General features: G+C 36.7%; 2 protein-coding genes across 5 annotated transcripts; both read left to right on the forward strand.

Moving 5' to 3' along the window:
• Positions 1-1,806: 1,806 nt before the first annotated feature.
• LOC135681690 (microfibril-associated glycoprotein 4) lies at positions 1,807-25,265 on the forward strand. Of its 2 annotated transcripts, none has more exons than XM_089111927.1 (2): positions 1,807-2,087; positions 24,622-25,265. In XM_089111927.1, the coding sequence occupies exons 1-2, from the start codon at positions 1,835-1,837 to the stop codon at positions 25,263-25,265; spliced, it is 897 nt and encodes a 298-aa protein (XP_088968053.1). In that variant the 5' UTR covers positions 1,807-1,834. The 2 variants fall into 2 exon arrangements, with proteins under 2 accessions (XP_088968053.1, XP_065052341.2); XM_065196269.2 differs by lacking the exon at positions 24,622-25,265 and adding an exon at positions 2,451-6,693.
• LOC135681689 (ficolin-1-A) lies at positions 10,338-17,489 on the forward strand. Of its 3 annotated transcripts, XM_065196267.2 has the most exons (3): positions 11,276-11,486; positions 12,947-13,126; positions 16,412-17,482. In XM_065196267.2, exons 1-3 carry the CDS (start codon positions 11,408-11,410, stop codon positions 17,053-17,055), a joined length of 903 nt encoding a protein of 300 aa, XP_065052339.1. In that variant the 5' UTR covers positions 11,276-11,407; the 3' UTR covers positions 17,056-17,482. The 3 variants fall into 3 exon arrangements, with proteins under 3 accessions (XP_065052340.1, XP_065052339.1, XP_065052338.1); XM_065196268.2 differs by lacking the exon at positions 12,947-13,126 and having other exon boundaries at positions 10,338-11,486; positions 16,412-17,489; XM_065196266.2 differs by lacking the exon at positions 11,276-11,486 and having other exon boundaries at positions 12,596-13,126; positions 16,412-17,475.
• Positions 25,266-26,147: the final 882 nt, after the last annotated feature.

Genomic DNA, 26,147 nt, shown 5'->3' on the forward strand with positions numbered 1-26,147 from the left:
AAAGAAAAAACTACTTAGAATTGTTGAGAGGTTTATTTACCATCACCAGCAGAGAACTATTAACAAGCGTATTAATCATAACCTCGGTATGAGACACAACATATGAATGCACAATGGCATTGAATCTTGCCCCAAACTAGCACACAGAGCAAATGAATATTTACTTGGATAAGACATGGAAATTGAAATTACTGACAACTAGTGGGGGCTCTAATAACACTGATCATGAAAATCATGATACCAGCATGAAATTTCGCACATCTACTCAGTGTGATGCACTGACATTTGCCACTGGATGCTATTTTCAGAATGGGGTACTTGCATCCAATCCATTTAAGGAGCATTCATCAAAACTCAACTCCAAATAAAGAGAGATTCAGATGTAGAAGTTGGTAGAAATACGTAGTTTGGCATGATGAAAACGATTAGGGTCAAATCCCAACTCTAATTTGCCACTGGATACCATTTTCTTGCAATCAACAATATAAAACCTTCTAAAGTCATAATTTTTTTTCTTTTTCTTCTTATTGTCCTATTTCTTCTTGAAGGTCGCTCTTCTTTTTCAATCCTATGTCATTTTTTGATTGTCTCTTTTGTCTGTCTTCTCTCTTTAAACTCTTCTGTGAAAGACATTATTTCCTATTCTACGCAATTTCCAGATTTCTTCAATTCAATTTTTCTTTTTATCTCTTCAAGTTTTTTTTTCATTGCAATTTCTTTGCTTATTCCCTCAACTCTACTCCCTAATCGGCACATCCCTGGCTCCAAGAAATATTCATCTGGATTATATTCTACTTGATAGCATCCTCATTAGTTTCTTATGAGTTCACAGAAATTCTCTACGGTAATGCTCTATGTAACTCAAAATACTCGGGGAATGACGGCTGCAAAACTTTTGCAATTGTCATTGGGAGACTTGAAATTAAGCTGAGTGGAACAGATTCATTTCTAACTTCCGGATAAAGGAATATGTATCTTTTATTAGCTGGACATCAAATGGCAGTTTGTTGAGCAAGTTTCTGTTCGATGTCACCAGTCTTGTGTTCTATATCGTCACATTCTTGTTTGACCATGATTTGTTCTTCATGACACGGATAAAGTGTAAGTTGGTATAGTGCCCCCATACCCGTCTCCCCTTTTGGGACGTCCCTACGCACAAAAAAGGTGAAACATTGCATACTTGTATTCTTTTCGTCCAACGATCTTCAGAATCTCCGCTAGGCATTGCTTCTCGCTATAGAATGCCTCCTTCAAATTTTGCCGTGCCAAATACTTTTTTGATCAAATAAGAGATCCTAAAAAGTCCTAAATAATTATTATTGGGTCCTAGAAAAGTCCTGAAACTTGGCTTTAGAAAGTCCTAAATTCCTAAACAAAATTTGAAAACGGATGCTGGGAGGCCTATACTCGGACCCAGTCCGTTTAGCGCTTGAACCGCTCCACGGTTTTGACCACTCTTGGTGTGTGGATCCATCGTTTAGGCTAATTTGCATAATAGGAAGATTGGGGCTCATTTGTATTAGTGGAAAACAAAGCCTTTAACTGAACTTATATACTTGTGTTCTTCCTTAGCATCGAAATCCAATACAATTTATCTGTGTATAAAGATAAATTGGCATCTCATTTGCAATGTGGCACTTTGCCATGACCTTGATAATTCCCTTTTATAAATACTAATTTGCATTTGATTAAATGCATGTTGGCTTTATCAAGATGCTAAGATAGAAATCTGCCAGAACAAGATATTCTGTTCAGGCCTAAGACGAAGCAAAAGTTTCCCCAGGCAATGAAGGCGACTCACTTGATCAGAGTATGTTGCATTCAAACCTGCATCATGCTAGTCAAAAGCAATTTTGTTACTACTGGACACTTTTTTCAACCAATGGAAAACGATGCTGAAACCGCCTTGGAAAAAGATAAAATATATATAAAATCAGAATTTTTTTCTTGCAATAAAGAAGAAAAGTGTTCTCATGTTTTGCAAGAAAAGGGTTTGAATAAGAAGAACTTTCCAGGTGAAGACCAAAGTTCATTAAAAAAAGATAAAACTCTTAGCGTTGCGTGGAAGAAGATAAAGCAACCAGAAGGTAAGTTTATGAGGTTTTAGTACACACACAAGATTTTTATAAATAGTTCAAAGTTAGCAGCTATTTGTTTGGATCAGGTATGTGTCTGAAGAATATACGTACTACAGATTTTTTGCTGTCGTTCTGAATAAAAAACAAACTTTGTAAAAAAGAGTTCTGGAAAGCACAGTTATGTTTCAACGAGGAAGGACTCTAATGATAATATATGTAGTGGTAAATTATCATTTCAATACCAACGCAGTTTGACGAGAGTAATAACCAATCGCGCTTGTCCTTGTATGCTAAAAAATTGTTATTTTTTAGGCCTTGCTTTTAACCTGAAAAGCGATAAAGCATTTTGACCGGATTTTGTTCATTCCATAGATTGCAAAGATCTCTACGACAGTGGCAAGAAAGAAAGTGGCGTTTATCACATAACCAGACCGAACAAGCAAGTTATCAAGGTTTACTGTGACATGGAAACAGACGGCGGAGGCTGGACTGTAATACAACGCCGTATTGATGGCTCAACCGATTTTCAACGTGGCTGGTCTGATTATAAACATGGCTTTGGCAATGTTGAGAAGAATTTCTGGATTGGGTTACAGAATATGCACTCCTTCACCAGCCCTAATGCCAGTACCACCCTTCGGATAGAGCTAAAGCACTGGCTCAGGGGCGACAACCTATTTTTTGCTAAATATGGTAGCTTTGAGATTGGCAACGAAACTGATGGATATACTTTGAGTGTTTCTAGGTATTCTGGTACCGCAGGTGATGGTTTCAACAATATTGAATATTCCCACATGCAGAACAACGGACAAAAGTTTACTACCCTAGATCGCGACAACGACAAAAATTTTGTTAAAAACTGTGCTGTTATTTATGAAGGTGGGTGGTGGTACAACGCCGCCACGTCTTCACAGCTAAATGGCTTGTATCCCGACTCAGAAAATTCAGACAAGCAATACATGACATGGTTCGGAATAAGCAATTCCTTTGGTAACATAAAGTTCTCTGAAATGAAAATCAGACGAAACTGAGCCGCCAATATAAGGTTCACAAATTGGAAACTTTAGCACGAACATCTTATACGCTAATAAGTATATTAGAAATAAAACGAATTGTTATAGCACTTTTTCTTGCTTGCATGCAAAAAGCTTATTTTGTCGATTAAAATTTTCAATCCACAGTTTAAAGATGAAGCCTTTCGATTGGCTGGCTTCAAAGTTGGGACAATGCATAATGTTATGATGGTGTTTTGTTTGTGGTTTTCATATACTATCGTTTACATTAGTAACATACAGAAGCGGCGCCACGGGGGGATTGAGGAAGACTGGGGAGGGGACATGTCCCCCCAAGTTTACGGCAGGATCAATTTTGCAATTTGTCTAAATCCGATGAGAAAATGTTTGGGGAGGGGTAATATTTTGGCAACATACTTTTTGCGATGTAATCCTAAGATTTTCAAGCTGCTTTCACATAGCCAAAAGTGAGTCATGGGCGTTGCCTTCAGGTAAAAATTTCGTTCCTTGTTAGTAAAAGGGCATTTTCTGGTGCTAAAACGTGCGTGGCCTAGGATCTTTTGTTTTGCCCCCCCCCTCTTAGAGCGTAGTGGCTGGCACCGCCATTGATAACGTACACAATAAAATGGCATATGTTCCTATACATGGAACATTCAAAAGTGCTTTAAGAAAAGGTCGTTCATCGGTAATGGTATACAGATATGGAAACAAACAGCGGCAAAGAGATGAAAACATCCTCAACAATTCATCGTAATAGTATATGAATATAAACAATCGTAAACGGAAGTCCTGGATGGGGGAGCCTAATGGAGGGGTGGGCTTATTAGAGAGGGGGCTTATTAGTATTTCGATATAGAAAATGTTATAAAAATGTCCTTATGCGTTTTTGGTATGAAAATGTCATACAAATGTTCTCAAAAAACTTTGCTAGCAGCTTCAAAAGTTTCTTAAAATCAATCAATTATAATGTCCTCATTTTCCTCGGAGTCACCAGGATCAATGGATAACCCCTGGGACATCTTCTAAGCATATTTGGACTGACTTCTAATGCTTTATTTAATGCACACAATCTTATCGTCATCACACCCGTTAAAAAATCCAGTCGATGCGCATGTTTCCTTTGTATGACATCGGGGGCTAAAGAGGGAGGGGGACTTAATAGGGACGTGGGCTTAATAGAGACGGGAGCTTATTTCAAAAATTTGCTTGATAAGGGGGTAGTGCTTAATAGAGAGGGGGGCTTAAAAGAGAGAGGGCTTAATAGAACTTTTACAGTATATATTATAGCTGCATCATTTAGACCATAGTTTAATTATTCTCATTCTTCTCATGACACCTTTTTCTTTAAATTTTTCTTCCTTTAGTTCGAAACAGAGGCACGTTTGCTCTAACTGCAGAATATATTATCAATTTTAACTAACCGTCTTTCTATGTGCAAAATTTCACCGGACTTACAAAAAAATGCCGGTTCATCTCAGCAACGGGCATTCCTTTTGACAGTATCTCTATTAGATATTGATAACAAAAAATGTGCTTTTTAAAATTGATAATCTCAAATGTAATTGTTCAGTCCGTCCGTCACGTACATCTGTACTTCTGTTGTCACGACGACTCATTGCTGCTTTCGGGCATAAAAGTTTCCGATAAAAAGAAATATAGTTGTTCACAAAGCCGGCGAAACCTGTTTGAAAGTGTAGGGGCCCAAATCTTAAAGTCTTGAAAAGGCTTAGGAAAGGCCGCCACCATGGTTGGTGGCAAGCAAAATTTTAGAATCATGGTGTCTAAGGGATGGCCAGAAACTAAATCTAAAATTCGTCGCGTCTATTGTGATGTTGACTTGAAATAGAAAAGTTTTGCAAAGTTTTAGAATAACCACTATCAAATAGCTCGTAATTAAACCTTTTTTAGATTTTAAAAGTACCCGAAAAAAGATGGGGGAGAAAAATAAATGAAACACGGATTAATGGAAAACATTATCGTTGAAATATCAACAGAAGAACTATCTACCAAAAAAAAAAGTTAAGCGATTTTGTACAGTTAAGGTATAACTTTGTAACATCTGATCTTAACTTTTTCGGAGATGTGCTTTAACAAAAATTTGAAAAACCTTCAAACTGGGCTTGACAAAATGAGTTTAAATTGAATTTATAATTACGTCGATATTTTCTCTTTCTTATTAGGAATGGATTATCCAAACGATCAAACTCTGAAGTTTTCTTGATGATACTTTTTAAGAACAAATCTGCCCTCACTTTATTTCTCATATTCTCAAAAAATTTCTTTCCAGCTTTTTTCTTTTCCTTCAACAGCTGATTTCTCTCTTTTTGTAATGTTTCTGAGAAAGTTTTCGCTAATAGATAGACCTTGTGTGCCAAGTTTAGGCACTTGAAAAAATGAAGCTTCGTTAATTTCTGCTGGCACCAAGTTATTCTGGACTAGGTTTATCGATCTATTTGCTAAGCCAAGCTGTTACTCGTTGTAAAACTTAGGCAATAACCGATTTCTTCGATCTAATTCCCATATTCAATTTTATGTTTGTCTTCTATGATAACGACATAGCAACCAAGGTAAAACTAAGGACACATCTAAGAGAATACTAGGCAAAGTTACTTACAGAATCATATACTACATTTAGTTCCACTTTTGCTTAAAATTGTTCTTTAACTCTGCAGGAAAGTGGGGGGGGGGCATGGCCGGCCCCTATTTCGCCGGCCCTGGTTTAAAGTGATATATCACGTTTCTTAATGCTATGTTATTGTTGAAAATATTTTAAATTTTACTCAATTTTGTTGGCTTAGGTCGAATACTTGAAAAGGTGAAATCTGTTTGTTAAGTCTTTTCTATCCTGTCTGTCCGTCACAGCATACGCTCCGTCCGTCACAGCCTATTTGTATTTATCGCAAAAGTAATTGCTCCAACTCCCTGACTACTGTGCCCTGATGCTCGCGGGATCATGTTTGTTATACAATCGACCAGTCGCTGACTAATACACAGGCACAGCACTAAAGATTTAAAACAAAAAATAAGTCCAGAACTTGGCAAAATCAAGGAATTTTTTCTGGTAAATTGATAACAAGAAGATTTCCATTTGACCTGTTCTAGGAAAAAAGTTGCCAACTTTTTTGGCTAGCAAAAAGTTTTGTTCAGGAGAACGCCAGGAGAACGCCTGTATTTAATAAAAAATGCCTTGTTTTGGCATCTTTTCAGCAAAATTGGAAAGTCAAATGCAATAACCAATTGTTTTTCTACTAAGAACACTTATTTGGTCTATAGCGCTAGTACAAAATTCAACTTTTGCGGCAACAAATATTAGATAAATTGTAATTGTGACTTTTCTGCTTAAGACTACAGCAGTGGTACAATTCATGTCTTTTGTGAAAACAGAACAGTACAAGAAATTTACATCCAAGCTATAGGTCACAATGCACAATAGTTTAAATAGAACTAGGCATTGACCCAGACTGAAATGTGTTCATTTATGCCAATTTTCCAACAAGGAATTTTTAAGGTCCTTTAGAAGAATGACAAAAGGCAGAAGTATCCATGAAATATTAATGCTACGAGCATTTTACAATATCAAAGACAGGATTCATTTTGCTCTTCGCCTGGAAATAAGTTCTTAAGTCTAAATATCACCGAATTTATTTAGACCAAGAGGAAAGAAAAAGAGTCTTTTAGAAGGTTACAATGCAGATGCGTCTGCAAGCGTGATAATGATTCCGAGCTATTGTTACACGTGAAGCTGTATAGATGGCATGTAATGGAATTTCAAGGTCTCCGTTCTCTGTTTAAGGCTGGAATTCACTCTTCAAGATGTTAGTTTAGATGATTCTTCAACGATGTATCGAATCATTTGAAATCTTGTCTCCGATTCTCTTTGCAATTAAGTGATCGTAATGATTTGATAGTGCATAGTAGACGCTTTACTTCCTTTAAAATTGTTTAAACATTTGCTCGCTATCTCGATGCTTGCATATTCTTTTAGGGACTCTTTTTTCTGTATATTTTGTCCAAGTTGCCCAAAAAAATAATTTCAACATTCTGCAACATCGCTGTTCCTGCTGATATTCATTATCAGTTTCATCTCCATTTTGTATCAATTAAATTAGGGACAACGTCTTCAATTTGAAACTTTCAATTTGATCTTGAGCATCAATTGTTTCTTTGCAGTTAGAGCCATTTGTTCAGCCGTGTTGGATGCCACTCTCTCTGTCATTCATTCACTTCTTTCATGTTGATTTATTTCTCCCTCTCTTTATTGCAGGCATATGGACCATTTGCTTGTTTCTTAAGCTACGTTGCAGAGCATAAACTTTAATGCCGTATAGGGTCCATAATGTCAAACTCAAATAGTTGCATAAGTCAAATTAACATAAGTCAAACTTGCATAGGTCAAATTTGCATGAGTTAAAGTTGCATTAAACAAACTTGCAGAAGTCAAACTCGCATAAGTCAAATTCTAAAAGTCCAAATTGCATTTGTCAAACTCAGATAAGTCACCCTCGCATATGTCACCCTCGTATAAGACAAACAAGGGCTTGCTATCTACGTTCATATGCCGCTACCACCTATCATTTCGCAAGTATAATTCGCAAGGCTATAAAGCTCAGCAAAGTACGTTCAGAGATATCTTGTATAATCAATATGAACAATGCTATGTACTTTTACTTCGATCTTCTATAAAATGCTGTTATTTGGTAAAATTTGATATGAATGAAATTCTAAAATTGAAAATAGAGAGAGGCTTTAATACAACAAATAAAAAAATTCTACTAAACTTGTCTGCATAGAGATAGATGGTTGATTTATAGATAGGAAACTTGGGCAATTTTCTTTAAATCAATCACAGAAATATAAAAGAAAATTCTCAAGTTTTTAAAATTGGAAAACAGGGAAGCAACCATGGGGGTGAAATATGTCACCGTTAAAAGGTTTTGATGAAGAAATTTCTATTGTGAAAAAAACAGAAGTATTGAGGAGAAACTGACTGCAGGATGGGCTGTAAAGCTGGTCGATAACAATTTAGACGATATCAAAAGAGAATGAAAATGCCCTAACAAAGATTATCTTTCAGATTAAGCTTCCATGAGGCATGGCCTAGGCCATGACGTGTTAAACTCAAGCAAAAAAGAAAAGACCAAAATTAAACCAGATCAAAGTAATGCGCCAAACAAAATGAACATTCATCAATTAAAATTAAAACTTGCGGTACTGCAATATGGAAATTGAATTTAAGTCGCCAATATTTCAATCAAAACATGATATTAAATCGTTATGATATTATTACTTGCAATGTAAACATATTTCACTAGAATATGATCATACCAGGTCCCGGATTGGGCCAGCGGTCACAGTTTCACCATTTTGGCCTAGGCAAGAATGGAGCTTAGAGTGTTATCGGTAAATTGCATCTAATGAATGGCATCAGTTGCTCTTGGGAGCTGATAAGAGATTCTAATGATACAATTAGAACAAGTTCGAAGAAAACAGACTCACGTGGCTGGTCAAATGGTCATTTAACGTCATATCCCGACACTATCAGACTGGTTTGATGACGAAGAGCGACAAAAAGTCTTGAAACGAAAACTTTGTTTTCAATCTGAGTCTTTTACCTTAGCATGTCATTTAGAAATATCGTTCTCATTCCTCAGCAATCATTCTAGCGAAGAATCGCGACAATTTACACACCACCAAGGGAGCAGGGGCAGAACGTTTCATGCTCAGGGTGGGGGCATTAAACAAGTGCCACAAAGGAATCAAACAATGGCAGAGAAATTTCAAAGGCAAAAATTGTATCTGATTTTCAGTTTAAAACGAACTTGCTGCCATAACAAAGTCATGCTGAAAAATGCACGCATACATTAGCGTCGAGAGATTGGGCACCCGGGATGAATTCCCGGGCCGTAGCCTGTCGCCTGGGACTCAGGAAGAGCCCCAAACAATAAGATCGCGAAAAACAATCTTAAGCAAGCCGCTTGTTGCATGCCCATTGGTTAACTCATGGAAGGACTTGCTTATTTGTCAAGATTATTTTACTATTTGGCGTCTGATTTATTGCTTTATCAACCTTGCCTTTGCGCCACTACTGCTACACAAAGGCCACTACTGCACCACTGATTGGGCAACCTCAACAGTCTTGTACTCGCGTTTCTGATTGTCCTCTTTCGATCCACAACTGGGTATATATATTTCCTTGGGTCGAGTTTTTCGATCTATGTTCTGACATTTTGTACTCTGAAAAGTGTCAGACGAAAAGCTTTATCAACATGTTGGAAAGTTTTTGCATTTTTCAAAGCCATTATTCTCTAAAAGTCACAACAGTTTCTGCTCTTTATCCCAAAGACACAAAAGAAAAGTTTCTGCTCTTTATCCCAATGCAGAAAGACTTATCAGTAATCAAAAAGACTTATCAGCGATATCATCTTTTCAAGAATTTAAAATACCAGAGATTATGTGCTATAAGTCGCCCACAAGACTAAGAAGCTTGTTCAACGCATTTAATTGAACATATTACATCTTTCTCTCTCCCTAAACGTAAAAGCAACCAGTAGCCTTTGCAACTCTTTGGTAAAAGAATGCAAAGAGGAAGCTACTGAAACAACGACCTGTACAGTTTGTCTGGAAGACGGCAGCTGTGCAACTACTTGGTTTTAAACCCAGAATGATCAAAACGCATTTTCACTGCATTTTGTTGACTTGAAAGATGGCATTGGCTTTAAACAAAACGGGGGTCAAACCAGGGGCGGATCTAGACGTTCGCACCGTTCGCACATGCGACAGTCAAACTTTTAAAATTATACTAAGAATCTGTCTCGAGAGAGGTTTTTGCTGAACAACAACTTTTTCGCTTATTGGCAAATTTGTGTTTTGATTCTATTTACTCGGGAATTATGCTTCAGTTATATTTGACAACTGAACACCGTGCAGGAGCAGGAAGATCCAAGGTCTGAATCATGCATGATTTAAACCTGGCCATAAACAGAAGCAAAATCTTAAACACAATCTCTAATTCTATCTCGATCTTGATTCAATCTGATTCAAATCTCAAAGCATCCTGACTAAAAAACAACAGGGTACCAATGTAGTTAGATTAGGGTATTTCGGTGCACAGTATGATTAGTAGCACGTTCGCACCGATTCGCACAGCTTTTGTTTCAAAATATTTAGCCAATCAAATTGCTAGATAGTGCGAACTTCGGTGCACAGTATGTTTTTTAGTAAGCTTAATGGGCTAACTAGCCACTGGGCTAAGATTAATCCGTCCTCATTGCGTGTATTGTGCAGTTTTGAGCTTATTTATGCCTGGCATGGGCAAGTTTTTCACTGGAGAAAAGGAATTTTGTGTTATGGAGTCGGCTGGCTACATGTAAAACGAATACGTTAAACCTGGTAATTTGGAAGACAAAGGTCGCTAGATTTTCAGAGTAACATTCGACACGGGATGTTTTCAAGTTTCGATGTTCATTACCTCCTCCATGGATCGAGGGCCTACTAATGTCAATAAATGCACTGGACTGGGGTGATAATCAGTGGGCGATACCTGCGATTTGGCTCTGGCGAAGAAATAATGTTCAGGACGTTGGCAGAGAAAAATTTTCACTTAGACAAAACTTTCAAAGTGAATCTTTTCAATGTGGATTTTCAGTTCTTTATCAGCTTTCAGATATTTCCGGGTAATGTTTACTTGTTTGGGTATTCCCCTGAATTCGAAGGGGTTTCTTCGGAGTAAAATACATGTTTACACGCTGATTTGGTTTAGCTATTAAATAATATTAGTTATTAATGCAGGTTTTATGAATATTTGTGTAAATTTGTTCTATTTGGTTAGTTCTGAAAATTCATTGCAATGATGTTTTTTTATTTTTTCGCGTGGCCTGGTTTGTCATCGTATACTATAAACAAATCGAAAAAGACGACTCGAATTTTTGCCTGACTATGAAAGGAAAACCGTCAATACGCTTTCTTGCTTTACGCTTGGCTAAGAAACAACACAAATGATTCTGTAGTATCAATTGAAAACTCAGATAAGGAATAAACAACAGTTTGGCCACGTTCTGAATAAAAGCCAATTTAATGTGCGTGTCGACTGCTCAAATGAGAAGGGGGCAAATATCCTTAAAAACCAAGGGGTGTGGTCACGAATGATATTTCCGACCACACCCTTGTGTGCGACAGTCAGAATATTTTCTAGATCCGCCCCTGGGTCAAACACTGGCTAGCACATAACAGCACCGGCAGAGGTTTATTGCGAGATAAAAATATTCCGTGCGGTTGGACAACGCCAATGATTTTGTAATATGAATAGAATTACATACAATGGTTTTCGCTGTCGGATTTGTTTCGTTGTCTAGGGCAGGAACAAGACTTTGTATCGAACTAAAGTACTGCCTAAAAGGTGATGAAATAGTCATTGTTACAAATAATGATTGTAAAACAATTTATATTTATGGTCAAGAACCCTATTATAACACTTAGATCTTTAAAACCTATTTCAATACTCAAGTGTCGAATGAAAATCATTTGAATTTCGAGGCAATGATTATGGGTCACATTTTCAAAGTATTTTGCATTCAGACTTGTGCTGTGCTTGTTAAAAGCAACTTTGTTACAATTGGCCACTTTTATCATGCAGCTGAAGGTGAGAATATTGACGAAGAGTCGAAGAACAACGAAGCACTTATCAAACAAGAGTTTTTTACTTGTAGTAGAGAAGAAACTTGTTCTCGTCTCTTAAAAAGAAATATCTGGATCAAAGCCTGAACATAAGAAAGTAACTAGCAAGCTCAAACATCTCTAGAGGATAAGACCTTTACTGACAAGATTAGCTGCCGAAAGTGTGTATAAAGCAGTTATGGTACCAGGGATGCTTTACCGTTCTACTTCTATCCTAAGAATAGCTGAAACAGACTGTGGATGATTTGAGTCACTTCAAAACAGAGCTTTAAAGATTATTTACAGAAAAGAACAAAAATATTACAAACTAATATCAACTGACAACAGTAATAAATACAAGGCTTGTCTCCCGGTATTTAGATGCTTAAAAAGAACATCTATAGAAGTTATGAACACATTTATTAAATCCTTGAATCATGATCGTAACACTAGAAACAACAAATTTGCAGCGCAAATCTCGAGAGTGTTCAACGAACTTCCTAGCAGCCTAAGCCAGTTGGACTCGTTTTTCCATTTTTACCGTAAACTAAAACAATTTTATATGAAGAGATACAATTGGTTTATGCTTTCTAAACAGTCTTGCAGGTTTATTATAAATTTTATTACATACAGGGCCCTCGTTGATAGCAGCACTCCGTGTGTTTAAGAGGTTGACCTATTTAAACATTATTAGTATCATTATTAATTAATATTTCTATGAAAAAGCTTTCCTATGCGCCTAGAGAAAACCAATTTCTCTCACACAAAAAGACTGTTTGCTTTCCGCGTTCATCTAGGAAATAGACCTTAACAACTTGGTAATGCAATTTTTATATTTGTTGATTCATTTTGGTTATCTTCAAAGCGTAATTCCAATTCACCTCCAGGTAACCGAATTGTTTCAATGAATTGGTATGAACTATGCGCTGTGGCTTGTTCTACCATGACATGGAAGTTTGCCAAATCAATTTTTATTTTATTTGATATTATTCTTGTGTCGACTTCTTTAACTGTAATTTGCATATAGCTAGAAAAAGAGTGGCAGGTTTTACGGCCTAGAACACATTGCTAAAGCATCGTATGAAAATCATTCCAATTTCGAGGCAATGATCATGGGTCACTTTTTGAAAGTATTTTGCATTCAGACTTGTGTTGTGCTTGTTAAAAGCAACTTTGTTACATTTGGCCACTTTTATCATGTAGCTGAAGGTGAGAATATTGACGAAGAGTCGAAGAACAACGAAGTATTTATCCAACAAGAGTTTTTTACTTGTAGTAGAGAAGAAACTTGTTCTCGTCTCTTGAAAAGAGATCAAGGTGCGAAGAGTTTCACTATTCATAAAAACAAAGGTGCTGTCTGGAACAAAATTAAACAGCCATCGGGTAGGTTTCTTGTGTACTGGATGCATAATGATTCTAATTTTGTTTTTTTATTTTCTTCAGAAAGATTGTGATAATAATAATAATAATAATAAATAATTTGTTTAAAGTTGGCGTACTAAATGAACGGTTGATAGCTATAAAGAAGCTAATTAAGGCCAACTATCTATCAAGAGTTAGTATGAAATAAAAATATATGATACAATATTAAAAAGGTTTAAGGTATAATGTTCTAAATAAAACCTAACCCAGCAATAAATTTTTTACACAATCTACAGTCGCATTCTATAGGGTGTGCTCTTAATTCTTTTTTAAATGTTGCCAATGATTGGGACTCTCTTATACTGTGAGGTAGTGTTTGCCACAGTTTTTGACCTAAATATCTCACAGTTTCTATACCATAAGAAGTTGTCCTGGCTTTTGGAATGCAAAGATTATTTTTAGTTCGCAAATCATAATGTACATTTCTTGTTTCAAAAATCTCACTCATGAAACTAGGGTTCAGGTTATGTTTGGTTTTGTATATTTCTATCATCAAGTACTGTAGATTGCGTTGGTGAATTGATACTGCATTATCCAAAGTCAGCAATGCTTCGTAGTCAGCATGACTGTCTTTATAAACAATTCTGAGTGCTCTTTCGTGGATTTTATTTACTTTAGCATTCAGACATCTGTCATGGAACATCCAAATTAGGGGGCAGTAACTAAACTGAGCTTTTATGAAGCTGTTCATTAGGAGACGCAGTTTATCAGAACCCATAAATGGCGAAACTCTAGCAAGAGCATGCAGTTTTTGGCTGGCTCTTTTGCATAAATTTGGAACGTGACTTTTGAAATTAAGATTTTTATCTATTATCACCCCTAGCAGTTTTTCTTCAGAGCTTTCTTCAACAATGGCCTCACCGATTTTGATCTTAAGGTCATCTTGATTTGTTCCAAAAGTAAGAAGATGACATTTCCCTGCATTCAATTTCATAAAGTTTTCTGGAAACCATTTTGATAAAATAAGAGCATCAGTTTCTAGCCGTTCTAAAACTTTATCTAATTGACAGTCAGCTGCAAAAATCGTAGTATCATCAGCAAAGTTACATACTGCAGTATCAGTTACCATTAAGAATAAATCATTAATATATAAATTAAAGAGAAGAGGCCCAAGGACTGATCCTTGTGGTACACCTGCAAAGGTTTCTCGCCAAGTGCTGAATGAACCATTTAATTTTACCCTTTGTCTTCTACCGGACAGGTAATTATAAATCAATAATTGAGCATCTTTACAAAAACCATAGGCATTTAATTTCGCAATTAATAGCTCATGGTCTATGCAATGAAACGCTTTTGAGAGATCCATTAGCAAGGCACCAACCACCCCTTTTTTATCTAGGGAATTCTTGCAGATATCCATTAATCTCAACAGCGCATGCTGTGTGTTGAAACCTTTCCGAAAACCACATAAGTAGGGAACTAGGAACGTATCCGCGAAGTCGACCATCTGAGCATATAGAAGCCGTTCAAAGACCTTTGATAATGCGGATAGAACGGTGATAGGTCGATAGTTTCGTTTTTCTGTAGTTTTGTCACTTTTGAATAGTGGAGTTATGTCTCCTAATTTAAGATCTTCAGGAAACGTTTTCTGGAGCAATGAATTATTGAAAATTGTCGTCAGTAATGGTGCAAAAATGTCTTCGTTTTCTTTCAGTATCCGCGGAGGAATACTTTCAATTGTAGACGCTTTTTTTGTATTTAGTCTCAATAATTCATCATTGACTGCCTGCATTGTAATTGGTTTGAATTCGAAGAATGTGCCATGGTTTACCTTATCCTTAATCTTGCGGATGCTGGGATGATGTTTATATTTTTCAACAGCAATTTCAACAGGATCCAGCAAATGGTCTGTCGAATTGAGAATGCATTCACCAGGGGCAATGTCAATTGTCTTTGTGATATTTGTAAAAAATTCATTAAGGATCTCAGCTATTTCACTGTCATTCGTAATAAACTTTTCATTTTCGATAAGCGTAATACTTGAAGAGGTTTGTACCTTGTCAGTAAAAAGTGGTTTTACAGTTTTCCAGAACTTTTTATTGTCAGTGACAGAATTTATATCAAGGTTACCATAATATGATGTTTTTGCTTGTCGCAGAATTTTCACACACCTATTTCTTTGCTTTTTAAAAGCGTTCCAGTTTTCAGAAGTATTATGCCTGTTTAATCTGTTACGTAACTGTGAACGGAGCATAATTGCCTTTCTTAAAGTTTTCGTCATGAAGGGTGCATCATTTGCGCGTAAATATTTCTGGTAATATCCGAGTTATATCCGAGAATATGATGGTAATATCCGAGTGTGAAAAAGGACCAGCATGCATTTCTAGCATATGAATGAAATCCTTACAAACCTAAGATTGACCAAAACTGTTGTCGATGCAATATCACAATGTATGTATAAAAAAATTATTGTGGTGGAGGGGGACGCAAAGAGGTGTCAACAAGCAGAAAGTCCGGGATGTCACCCCCAATCGCCCCCCCCCCCCCCCGGAAAATTTTGTAAACACGCTCTTGAGAACTTGGAAAAGACCCATTTTGATAATGCGTTTTGGAAATCCATGGCTTTATTTACGTGGCAATGTTTGGCTAATCAAACACAACAACTCTCATATGTAGCTTTTTGCGGCCAGCCCATGTTACATGTCGAACTTTATTTTTTCTTAACAACTCCTTTAATGTTGATATTCTGAATTGTGTAAGGTGAGGAAGCTCTACGTGTGAAAACTGATTTTTCAAAGATTTAAGCAAATATAAAATAATAAACAGTATTCAAAATTTTCAAACTAATTCCGTTATTCTTGGAGTAAAACCTGCGAAATTCCCGACAAGAGTTTAAGAGTCCAGTTTTTTAAGGATTTAAGCATTTTAGTTTCTACTTTATCGGGAATGTCTAAAGAATGTAAAGGACTTTTCTGTAACAACACTAAAACGAGGGGAAATTGTAAAACATTCTGTAGAGGTACAGACGAGGATTACCTGCGAGCAGAACATTTTAGGGACCACGCCCTTAATATTAGCTTAAAATACATTCCAGAATATTTCTTAACCTCGATTGCTTGCGGTCTTTTAAAATGTTTTAATTTTCTCTGAACCATCAACCTGCCTCCCTCCCTTCAAACTCCCGAGGTACATCTCTGTATATATTGAAAAATTCGTGTTAATAAGATTTCAAGAACCTCTACAGCAATGCTCAACAACCCCAGATTCAGCTGTATGCGTTTTGAAATGATTTTGTTCATCCCCTAGATTGCAAAGATTTACACGAAAGCGGTAACAGAAAAAGTGGCGCCTACCACATAACCAGACCGAACGGGCAAGTATTGAAGGTTTACTGTGATATGGAAACAGACGGCGGAGGTTGGACTGTGATTCAGCGCCGTATTGATGGCTCAACCGACTTCAACCGTGACTGGTCTGATTATAAGCATGGCTTTGGCGATGTTGAGAAAGAAATGTGGATCGGGTTAGAGAACATGCACTCTCTTGCCAGCCCTAGTTCTAACACAACTCTACGCATAGAGTTGAAGCATTTGCTTAAAGGTAATCAATCGCTTTTTGCCAAATATGGTAGCTTTAAGATTGCTGACGAAAGTGATGGATATCGTATTAGTCATTCTGAATACAGTGGAACTGCGGGCGATGCTTGCAATATGAGCCCTCCTACTGTCAGAATGAATGGCATGAGGTTCTTTACAAAGGATTTTGACAACGACTTTGGTTGTAGTGGTCTTTACAAGAGTGGATGGTGGTTCAACAGGTGTCACAACTGCTTTCTTAATGGATTGATCCCGTATAAGCCCAGTAATGCACCAACATTTATGTCTTGGAAAAGTATTGACTTGGATTGGGGCAACATCTACTTTTCTGAAATGAAGCTTAGACGTAACTGAGCGTCCTAAGACCTTTGTGACTCTTTAGATAACAAGATTAGTTATACAGGATATATTAAACCTTTTACTTTATGTAACCAGTCAATTAGCATTTCGTATTTTGTGATGGGGTTGTATGCCAGTTCATTTCTAAGTTGCTTGTAGCTAAGTTGAGAATTTAGATAAGATTGAAATCAAGCACTTGAATGTTTCTTTCTATTGAACTTAAACGCTACACAGACAATCAATTTAAATGTGTATTAATTGTTGGATTTCAAGCAACATTTGCTGCTCGATCAGCTTTTTACGAAAATGTATAAAGAATATCATCTGTTGAATTCTAAGCGGAATGTCTTTCCATTACGAACACAAAATGTTAAAAATGTGAACTATATGTGAACATACATGCTGGTCTTCTTCTCTAGCATTAACACTAAGTACAAATTATCTCGGCGTTGTATACGGTGCCCACATTAACAAAAATGCTTAGAAACTGTCTATAAAGATAAATTGGCATCTCAGCTGCAATGTGGCACTATAGCATGATCTTGACAATACTCTTTCTACCATACTAATTAGCATTTGATTAAAAATTGGCTTTACCAAGTTGCAAGATAGAAATATGCTGGAACAAGATATTTTGTGAAGTCCCAAGACGAAGTAAAAGTTGCTCCCAGGCAATGAAGGCACCTCACTTAATCATAGTATGCTGCATTGAAACGTGCGCCATGTTGGTGAAGAGAAATATTTTTACAACTAGGCCCTTTTTTCAAGCATTGGAAAAAGATGCTGTAACTTCTTTGGATAAAGCTGAAATGATATAAAATCAGAATTATTTCCATTCGTGTTTTACAAGAAAAGGGTTTCAAGAAGAAGTACTTTCCAGGTAAAGACCAAAGTTTTTTTTTGAAAAGACGAAACTCCTGTTGCTGCGTGGAAGAAAACGAAGAAACCAGGAGGTGGTTTACTAGGTTTTAGTATACACATAGGATCCTTATAGATATTTTAAAGTTAGCTGTTCTTGGCTTGGATTGCTTGGCTAAGGAGTCGAGGTATGTGTCTGCTAAGTATAGGTACGAAGGATATTCTGGTGTCGTTCTGAATAAAATGCAAACTTTGTAAAAAGATGTCTGGAAAGGACATGTATATTTCGAAGAGGCAGGACTCCAATGAAAATATATTGATGGATGTCAACTTTTCATTAAGGGGAGCCAAACTTTGGAAGAAAAGCAGTAGCCCCCATCCCCAAGACAGAAAGAAAAAACTAAAGAACAAACTCATCTAATTATGAAACTACAGTAGGTATACGAGTAGTTTACACTTCTTAATTGGTTGAACCTCTGAATATCGAGCTTTCAAATGTTTCGTGAATGATTAGAATGATTTGATCGAATGATTTATAAATCAATCAAACTTCTGATCAGGTATGTAAAAGTGTTTGGACTTTTTCCATGTTTCACTTGTTCAATTTAAAATCTTTACGCTTAAGACATTTCCTTTTTTGACGGCAAATGTTTTAACCAGCACCGTTTAGTTTAGCCGGTAATTAAAATCCATGCGCCAGAGTTAACTAGGATGGGAAAATCCTCTAAACACTTGAGCCATGTGTACAGTCTGCTCTAAGACAGCAGTTTCAAACCGGTTCTAGAAAAAATTATAGCTTGTTCAATCATGAGCAGAACGCCGAAAGGTTTCGGAGGCCCTAGGGCAGAACCTAAAGACGAGGTCAGACCTCCTGCGAGCGGAACGAGAAGAAACGTTCTGCAACGACTTCCTTCAAAAAATCTGAAAATGCTTCCTTGATATTTCATTTTCTTGCAATCGCTTACAAATTCATACTGTTTTAGGCATATTTTCCTACGTTTAAATAACTCCATTCTAAAAATAGCTTTTGCTAGTTAATGAAGCCCTCTAGACCTCAAGGTCCTGGGGGAATTTAAGATCAATAAGCCTGTTTAAATAAACACGGGCGTACATTGGATATATGGATGTGCCATGCGATATTGTAAATGAGACATGCGACCACAACCGCAAAGCAACGATAATCGGCTTAACAGGTCAAGAAATTTTCAGGCCTCAACTAAAAGTTTTGATAAAGAAATTATGGAAACATTCGTTTACATGGGATTTTTTCCACTTTCAAAATTTCTGTTTGTTTCAAATTTGGTATCATTGTGTGCCTTGAAAGTTCGGCTACTTGAATGTGAAAAAATCGAAAAAATGATGTTTTCATCCAGAAAACGTTTACCGTAACCTTAATAGGCAAGCGGAAATGATTGGACAAGCTAAAAAGTCATGTGCTCGCGTTTGTGGATCGCCTATTTCGATCCACAACTGGGTATATATATTTCCTGGCGTAGAGTTTTCGGTCTATGTTCTGACATTTTATACTCTGAATAGTGTCAGACGGAAAGCTTTAGTATCATGTTTCAAAACGCTTTCATATTTAAAGGCATTTTTCTCCAAATGTTAAAACGTATATGAAAAAAAACTTTTTTCAATGCAGAGAGAATAATCACTGAACAAAAATTCAAACGTAGATATAAATACGCGTGATTATTCAGCTATGCGTCGCCCACAAAACTAAGAAGCTTGTTCAACGCATTTAATTGAACATATTACATCTTTCTCTCTCCCTAAACGTAAAAGCAACCAGTAGCCTTTGCAACTCTTTAGTAAAAGAATGCAAAGAGAAAGCTATGACCTAAACAATTTTGTCTGGAAGACGGCAGCTGTGCAACTACTTCGTTTTAACCAAGAATGATCAAAACGTATTTCAACTGCATTTTGTTGACTTGAAAGATAGCAAGCGTCTTAACAGCATTGCCTTCTTATAAAGTGGCGCCAAATAATGTCTCTTTACATAAAAACACCAGCGAAGGTTTATTGTGAGATGAAAACAGTCGGTGCGATTGGACAGCGATCCAAAGCCAAATTTGAGACTCGCCCTTTTTCCAACATAAGATTTTTCCTTCATAGTCGCTTCTAGGGCTGGCACAACACTTTGTTTTGATTTAAAGTACCGCTTAAAGAGTGATAAATTATTTCTTGTTACAAATAATGGTTGTAAAACAATTGTTATTTACGGCCAAAAACCTTAATAGTACACTTTAGTCTTACAAACCTATTCAAATGGAACAAAGATCAAATGTTCGAATCATCCCTCCTTCCATGCGTCCTTTCAAAATTCAAGGTCATTGCATTTGAGGCACAACTAAACTGCCTCGCTTCAACATAGCCTCTGATATATGTAGAGCTAAATCAACCTACCTATGACGCAATATAGGTTATGTTTCGTTCAAGTGCAGTAAAAAACGTACACATGGGTGAATGAACTTGTGCATGAATTGAGCATGTATCATAAAGACATGGGAAATCTTTGCTAAGCATGCAAACAGAATCTTCCAATTTATTTTCTAACAAGGCCCTTCTTCCATGAATGAAAGCATTCAACTTTTTAAACTTAAAAGAGGTCGTTGGTATTGTTAATGGCCTTGCTTGAATGATTCTGGGAAAACTTATGCAGCTCTAGATACCATAGTTTTTTAAGTAGAGTTTACAAATCATTTCGGGCAGTGACAGCCAGCTTTCGTGTGGTAGAAAGAGTTTAGAATGTTTAAGAAGTCCAACTGCTTTAGCAATATAAGCAGGACTTTTGCAGAAAATTTAGAAATGTCTAAAAATGCATAATCAACATGGAATATTTCCTGTTACTAATGTTTGTTACTCTTTATAACCAATTGGTTTTCAACTGTGTAAGATATCCCATCCTACAAATTATGACGAAAAGATTGATTCTATGCATCACATCACACTGATCAGTGCTTTTTATTTAAATAAAGAAAATGCACGGCAACATAAATTATGATCAGACATCAGAATAGTGCAAACTCAAAAAGGTGCTCGACAAGGATGTTGGGTGAGACTGGTGCTTCTTAGCGTTAACAGTCAAATCAACTCGAGAGAAGCATTCGATGTCAGCCATTTTGCAATTAGAGAGGGTAGAAAGAAAATCAATAATCTCAGTTTTTCAAATGAAACAAAGCTGGGTGGATCTAGTCAAAATGAGTTACAAAGCATTCTAAGGCAGTGAAAAAAACATAGGGGAGAGTTGAATAATGTCTAGATGAAGAAATGCTTGAAAAAGTTTGGGTTGCATTATTTAAGAGCTATAACTTGTTTAATTAGCTGTACCAGGTAAGCAGTGTAAAAACTGTTTAAATTTGCATGTAAGGCACTTTGAAAGTCCTGCTTTGTTAAGGCAGCGACAAGTGCTTTCATTGCTGTGTTTCTATCTGTTTTTGGTTACTGTGAGCGGTGCAAGTTTAAATAAATTCTATTTACCAAGCCTTATTGGATTGAATGGAGATCCTAAAAATGTTTTCGAGAACGATCTGATACCAACTTTGAACAATGGAGGATGCAACTGTTGTGCGCGTGTGATTCTTTTGGATCTGTGTCAAAGGGCCTTTATGGTGGTGATGACAGAAAAAAAGCAAAACGAGATCATAGTCTTAGTTGTAAAGCCTTAGTTGTAAACACCTACTGACAATGATTTTGCGGCCTATTGGTAACATAGCTTTGAATCTTTGTCCATCTTTGGCAGGTCAAAGGAATTTGGAAGATTTTACCAGTTCTTCCGGCATCAAGTTGCTACATCAAAATATACTTGAACATATTTCTCATAAGTACGATCTCGAAGAGTTTTGCCAAGACCGGGATGTGATAACATAAGTGTCATGGGAATAAGTGAGAGTCATCTTGTACCCAACAATAGCAAGGAACTGTCAGGATATGCGACGAAATACAAATTGGTTGTTTAATTACTCAAAGAAATGAGCATAAACGAGAAAGGGGTGGTGGTGTTGTTACTTATATAAGAAACTCGATTAAACAAGGGACAACTATCTTCTCAAGACAAAGAGGTCTGGGGCCGATAACTATTGGTGCCTCTACAAAAACGCAAGAAGCAAAGTTAATAGACTAATCAACAAATCTAAAGCCAAATATCATCGAAGCTTGCTAAGTGAAAATCTAAGGATCCGAGAGACTTTTGGAAGGCTGTCAAACAAGTGTATCCTATGAATAAAATCGTCCCCATCAAATTGAAACGCATTCAAAATTTCTGGGGATTGATAGATAATAAAAGGAACATTGCAAGCTCCTTCTCTGAGTTTTTTCCATCACAGGCTTCAGGTTATTACCCAGTCAATTCATTTGGCAGAATAACAGCGTTATCGTCCAAACGAGTTACGGTTTTAACTTTCGGCAAGTCAATAAACCTGAAGTTCTTCGCAATCTTAATAATTTGAAAGCCTTCAAGTCAACTGGCCCAGATAATCTGACTCCAAGATTTTTGAAAGATGTTGCTGGACCTCTTGCAGGTCCCTTGACTCATATGATAAATCTTTTATTTAAACAATCGACTGCAAGAAAATTTATTGTCAGACTGCAAGAACTTATCACTTACTTCATAAAAATGTATTATGAAACTGTCTTTTTAATCATTTAACTGTCATCTGCCGTTTAAACTGATTTTTTACTCGTATTTTTAATTTTTTCAAATAACCAAAAATAAAAAAGTTCGAAATAGCGAACACTTTTTGTCCAGGGGAAACAGAAAACGGTTCGACATAACGAATATTCGAAATAGCGAGCAGTCGAGATAGCGAACGGTTTTTCTATACGTAACCCTATAGCAAAACCAAGGAAACAGATATTGGTTCGAAATAGCGAACGTTCGAGATAGCGGGCAGTCGAGATAGCGAACGGTTTTTCTATACGTAACCCTATAGCAAAACCAAGGAAACAGATATTGGTTCGAAATAGCGAATGTTCGAGATAGCGGGCAGTCGAGATAGCGGATGTCAACTGTATTTATCAATATTTCTATGAAAAAGATTTCCTATGCGCCTAGAAAAAGCCAATTTCTCTCACACAAAAAAACTGTTTTCTTTCCGCGTTCACTTAGGAAATAGACCTTAACAACTTGGTAATGCAATTTTTATATTTGTTGATTCATTTCGGTTATCTTCAAAGCGTAATTCCAATTCACCTCCAGGTAACCGAATTGTTTTAATGAATTGGTATGAGCCATGCGCTGTGGCTTGTTCTACCATGACATGGAAGTTTGCCAAATAAATTTTTATTTTATTTGATATTTTTCTTGAGTCGACTTCTTTAACTGTAATTTGCATATAGCTAGAAAAAGAGTGGCAGGTTTTACGGCCTAGAACACATCGCTAAAGCATCGTATGAAAATCATTCAAATTTTGAGGCAACGATTATGGGTCACTTTTTGAAAGTATTTTGCATTCAGACTTGTGTTGTGCTTGTTAAAAGCAACTTTGTTACATTTGGCCACTTTTATCATGTAGCTGAAGGTGGGAATATTGACGAAGAGTCGAAGAACAACGAAGTATTTATCCAACAAGAGTTTTTTACTTGTAGTAGAGAAGAAACTTGTTCTCGTCTCTTAAAAAAAGATCACGGTGCGAAGAGTTTCACTTTTCATAAAAACAAAGGTGCTGACTGGAACAAAATTAAACAGCCATCGGGTAGGTTTCTTTTGTACTGGATGCATAATGATTCTAATTTTCTTTTTTATTCTTTTCTTCAGGAAGATTGTTATGGTAATATCCGAGTTTAAAAAAGAACCAGGATGTATTTCTAGCATAGGAATGAAATCTTTACAAACCTTAGATTGACCAAAACTATTGTCTATGCAATTATCGCAATGTATGTATACAAAAATTATTGTAGGGGAAAGGGGGAGGGGGGATACAAAGAGGTGTCAACAAGCAGGAAGTCCGGGGTGTCACCCCCCCCCCCCCCCCCGAAAAATTTTGATGAACACGCTCTTAAGAACTTGGAAAAGGCTCATTTTGATAATGCGTTTTGGAACGCCATGGCTCTATTTACGTGGCAATGTTTGGCTAATCAAACACAACAACTCTCATATGCAGCTTTTTGCGGCCAACCCCATGCCCATGTTACATGTCGAACTTTATTTTTTCTTCACAACTCCTTTAATGTTGATATTCTGATATGTGTAAGGTGAGGAAGCTCTACGTGTGAAAACTGATTTTTCAAAGTTTTAAGCAAATATAAAATAATAAACAGTATTCAAAGATTTCAAACTGAGTCCGTTATTCTTGGAGTAAAACCTGCGAAATTTAAGGCAAGAGTTTAAGAATCAAGGGTTGAAGCATTTTAATTTTCTACTTTATCGGGAAATTTCTATAGAACGCAAGGACTTTTCTGTAACAACCCTAAAACGAGGGGAAATTGTATAACATTCTGTAGAGGTGCAGACGAGGATTACCTGCGAGCAGAACATTTTAGGGACCACGCCCTTAACATTAGCTTAAAATACATTCCAGAATATTTCTTAACCACGATTGCTTGCGGTCTTTTAAAACGTTTCAATTTTCTCTGAACCAGCCTCCCTCCCTTCAAACCCCCGAGGTACATCTCTGTATATATTGAAAAATTCGTGTTAATAAGATTTCAAGAACCTCTACAGCAATGCTCAACAACCCCAGATTCAGCTGTATGCGTTTTGAAATGATTTTGTTCATTCCATAGATTGCAAAGATCTCTACGACAGTGGTAAGAAAGAAAGTGGCGCCTACCACATAACCAGACCGAACAAGCAAGTATTGAAGGTTTACTGTGATATGGAAACAGACGGCGGAGGTTGGACTGTGATTCAGCGCCGTATTGATGGCTCAACCGACTTCAACCGTGGCTGGTCTGATTATAAGCATGGCTTTGGCGATGTTGAGAAAGAAATGTGGATCGGGTTAGAGAACATGCACTCTCTTGCCAGCCCTAGTTCTAACACAACTCTACGCATAGAGTTGAAGCATTTGCTTAAAGGTAATCAATCGCTTTTTGCCAAATATGGTAGCTTTAAGATTGCTGACGAAAGTGATGGATATCGTATTAGTCATTCTGACTACAGTGGAACAGCGGGCGATGCCTGCAATATGGACCCTCCTGCTGTCAGAATGAATGGCATGAGGTTCTTTACAAAGGATTTTGACAACGACTTTGGTTGTAGTGTTGGTTTTCAGGGTGGATGGTGGTTCAACAGGTGTCACAGCTGCTATCTTAATGGATTGATCCCGTATAAGCCCAGTAATGAACCAACATTTATGTCTTGGAAAAGTATTGACTTGGATTGGGGCAACATCTACTTTTCTGAAATGAAGCTTAGACGTAACTGAGCGTCCTAAGACCTTTGTGACTCTTTAGATAACAAGATTAGTTATACAGGATATATTAAACCTTTTACTTTATGTAACCAGCCAATTAGCATTTCATATTTTGTGATGGGGTTGTATGCCAGTTTATTTCTAAGTTGCTTGTAGCTTAGTTGAGAATTTGAATAAGATTGAAATCATGCACTTGAATGTTTTTTTATATTGAACTTAAACGCTACACAAACAATCAATTTCAATGTGTATTAACTGTCTCCCTCCCCTCAGCGGCCCAGATGATGAGATGGCAATTTGCCAAAACGACTTAAGATAATTGCATTTGATCTCATTCTTGTTTCGATTTCTTTGTCCGAAATTTGCACAAAGTTAGAACAAGAGTAGCAAGTCTCATTGCTTAGAAAACATTGCTAAAGTGACCTATGAAAATCAATCCACTCTTGATACAATGATTATGGGTCACTTTTTAAAAGCATTCTGTATTCAGACTTGTATTGTGCTTGTTAAAAGCAACTTTGTTGCAACTGGCCACTTTTATCAAGCAGCTAAAACTAAAGATGTGGATGAAGACCTCAAAAACGACGAAATATTTATCAAACAAGAAATTTTCAATTGTAATAGTGAGAGACTTGTTCAAGTCTCTTTAAACGAAGACAAAGTGCGAGGAACTACATCAGTCAGGAAGATGAAAGTTACAACAGTGTGTGGAACAAAATGAAACAACCATCGGGTGAGTATCTTGTCATTTAGTCGCAGAATCAAAAACTAAATTGCGGAATTGGAAGTAATGCCTTTCTCTGCTAAGCTATATTTACACTCTCTGTTTGTATTTGACGCTAACCCTAACGAAAATCTGATGCTAAAGTGACAGTTTCAAAAAAGGAAGAGCTT

This window comes from Rhopilema esculentum, chromosome 12 (genome assembly GCF_057945365.1).
Source record: "Rhopilema esculentum isolate cy_ngs chromosome 12, ASM5794536v1, whole genome shotgun sequence".
Taxonomy (NCBI): domain Eukaryota; kingdom Metazoa; phylum Cnidaria; class Scyphozoa; order Rhizostomeae; family Rhizostomatidae; genus Rhopilema; species Rhopilema esculentum.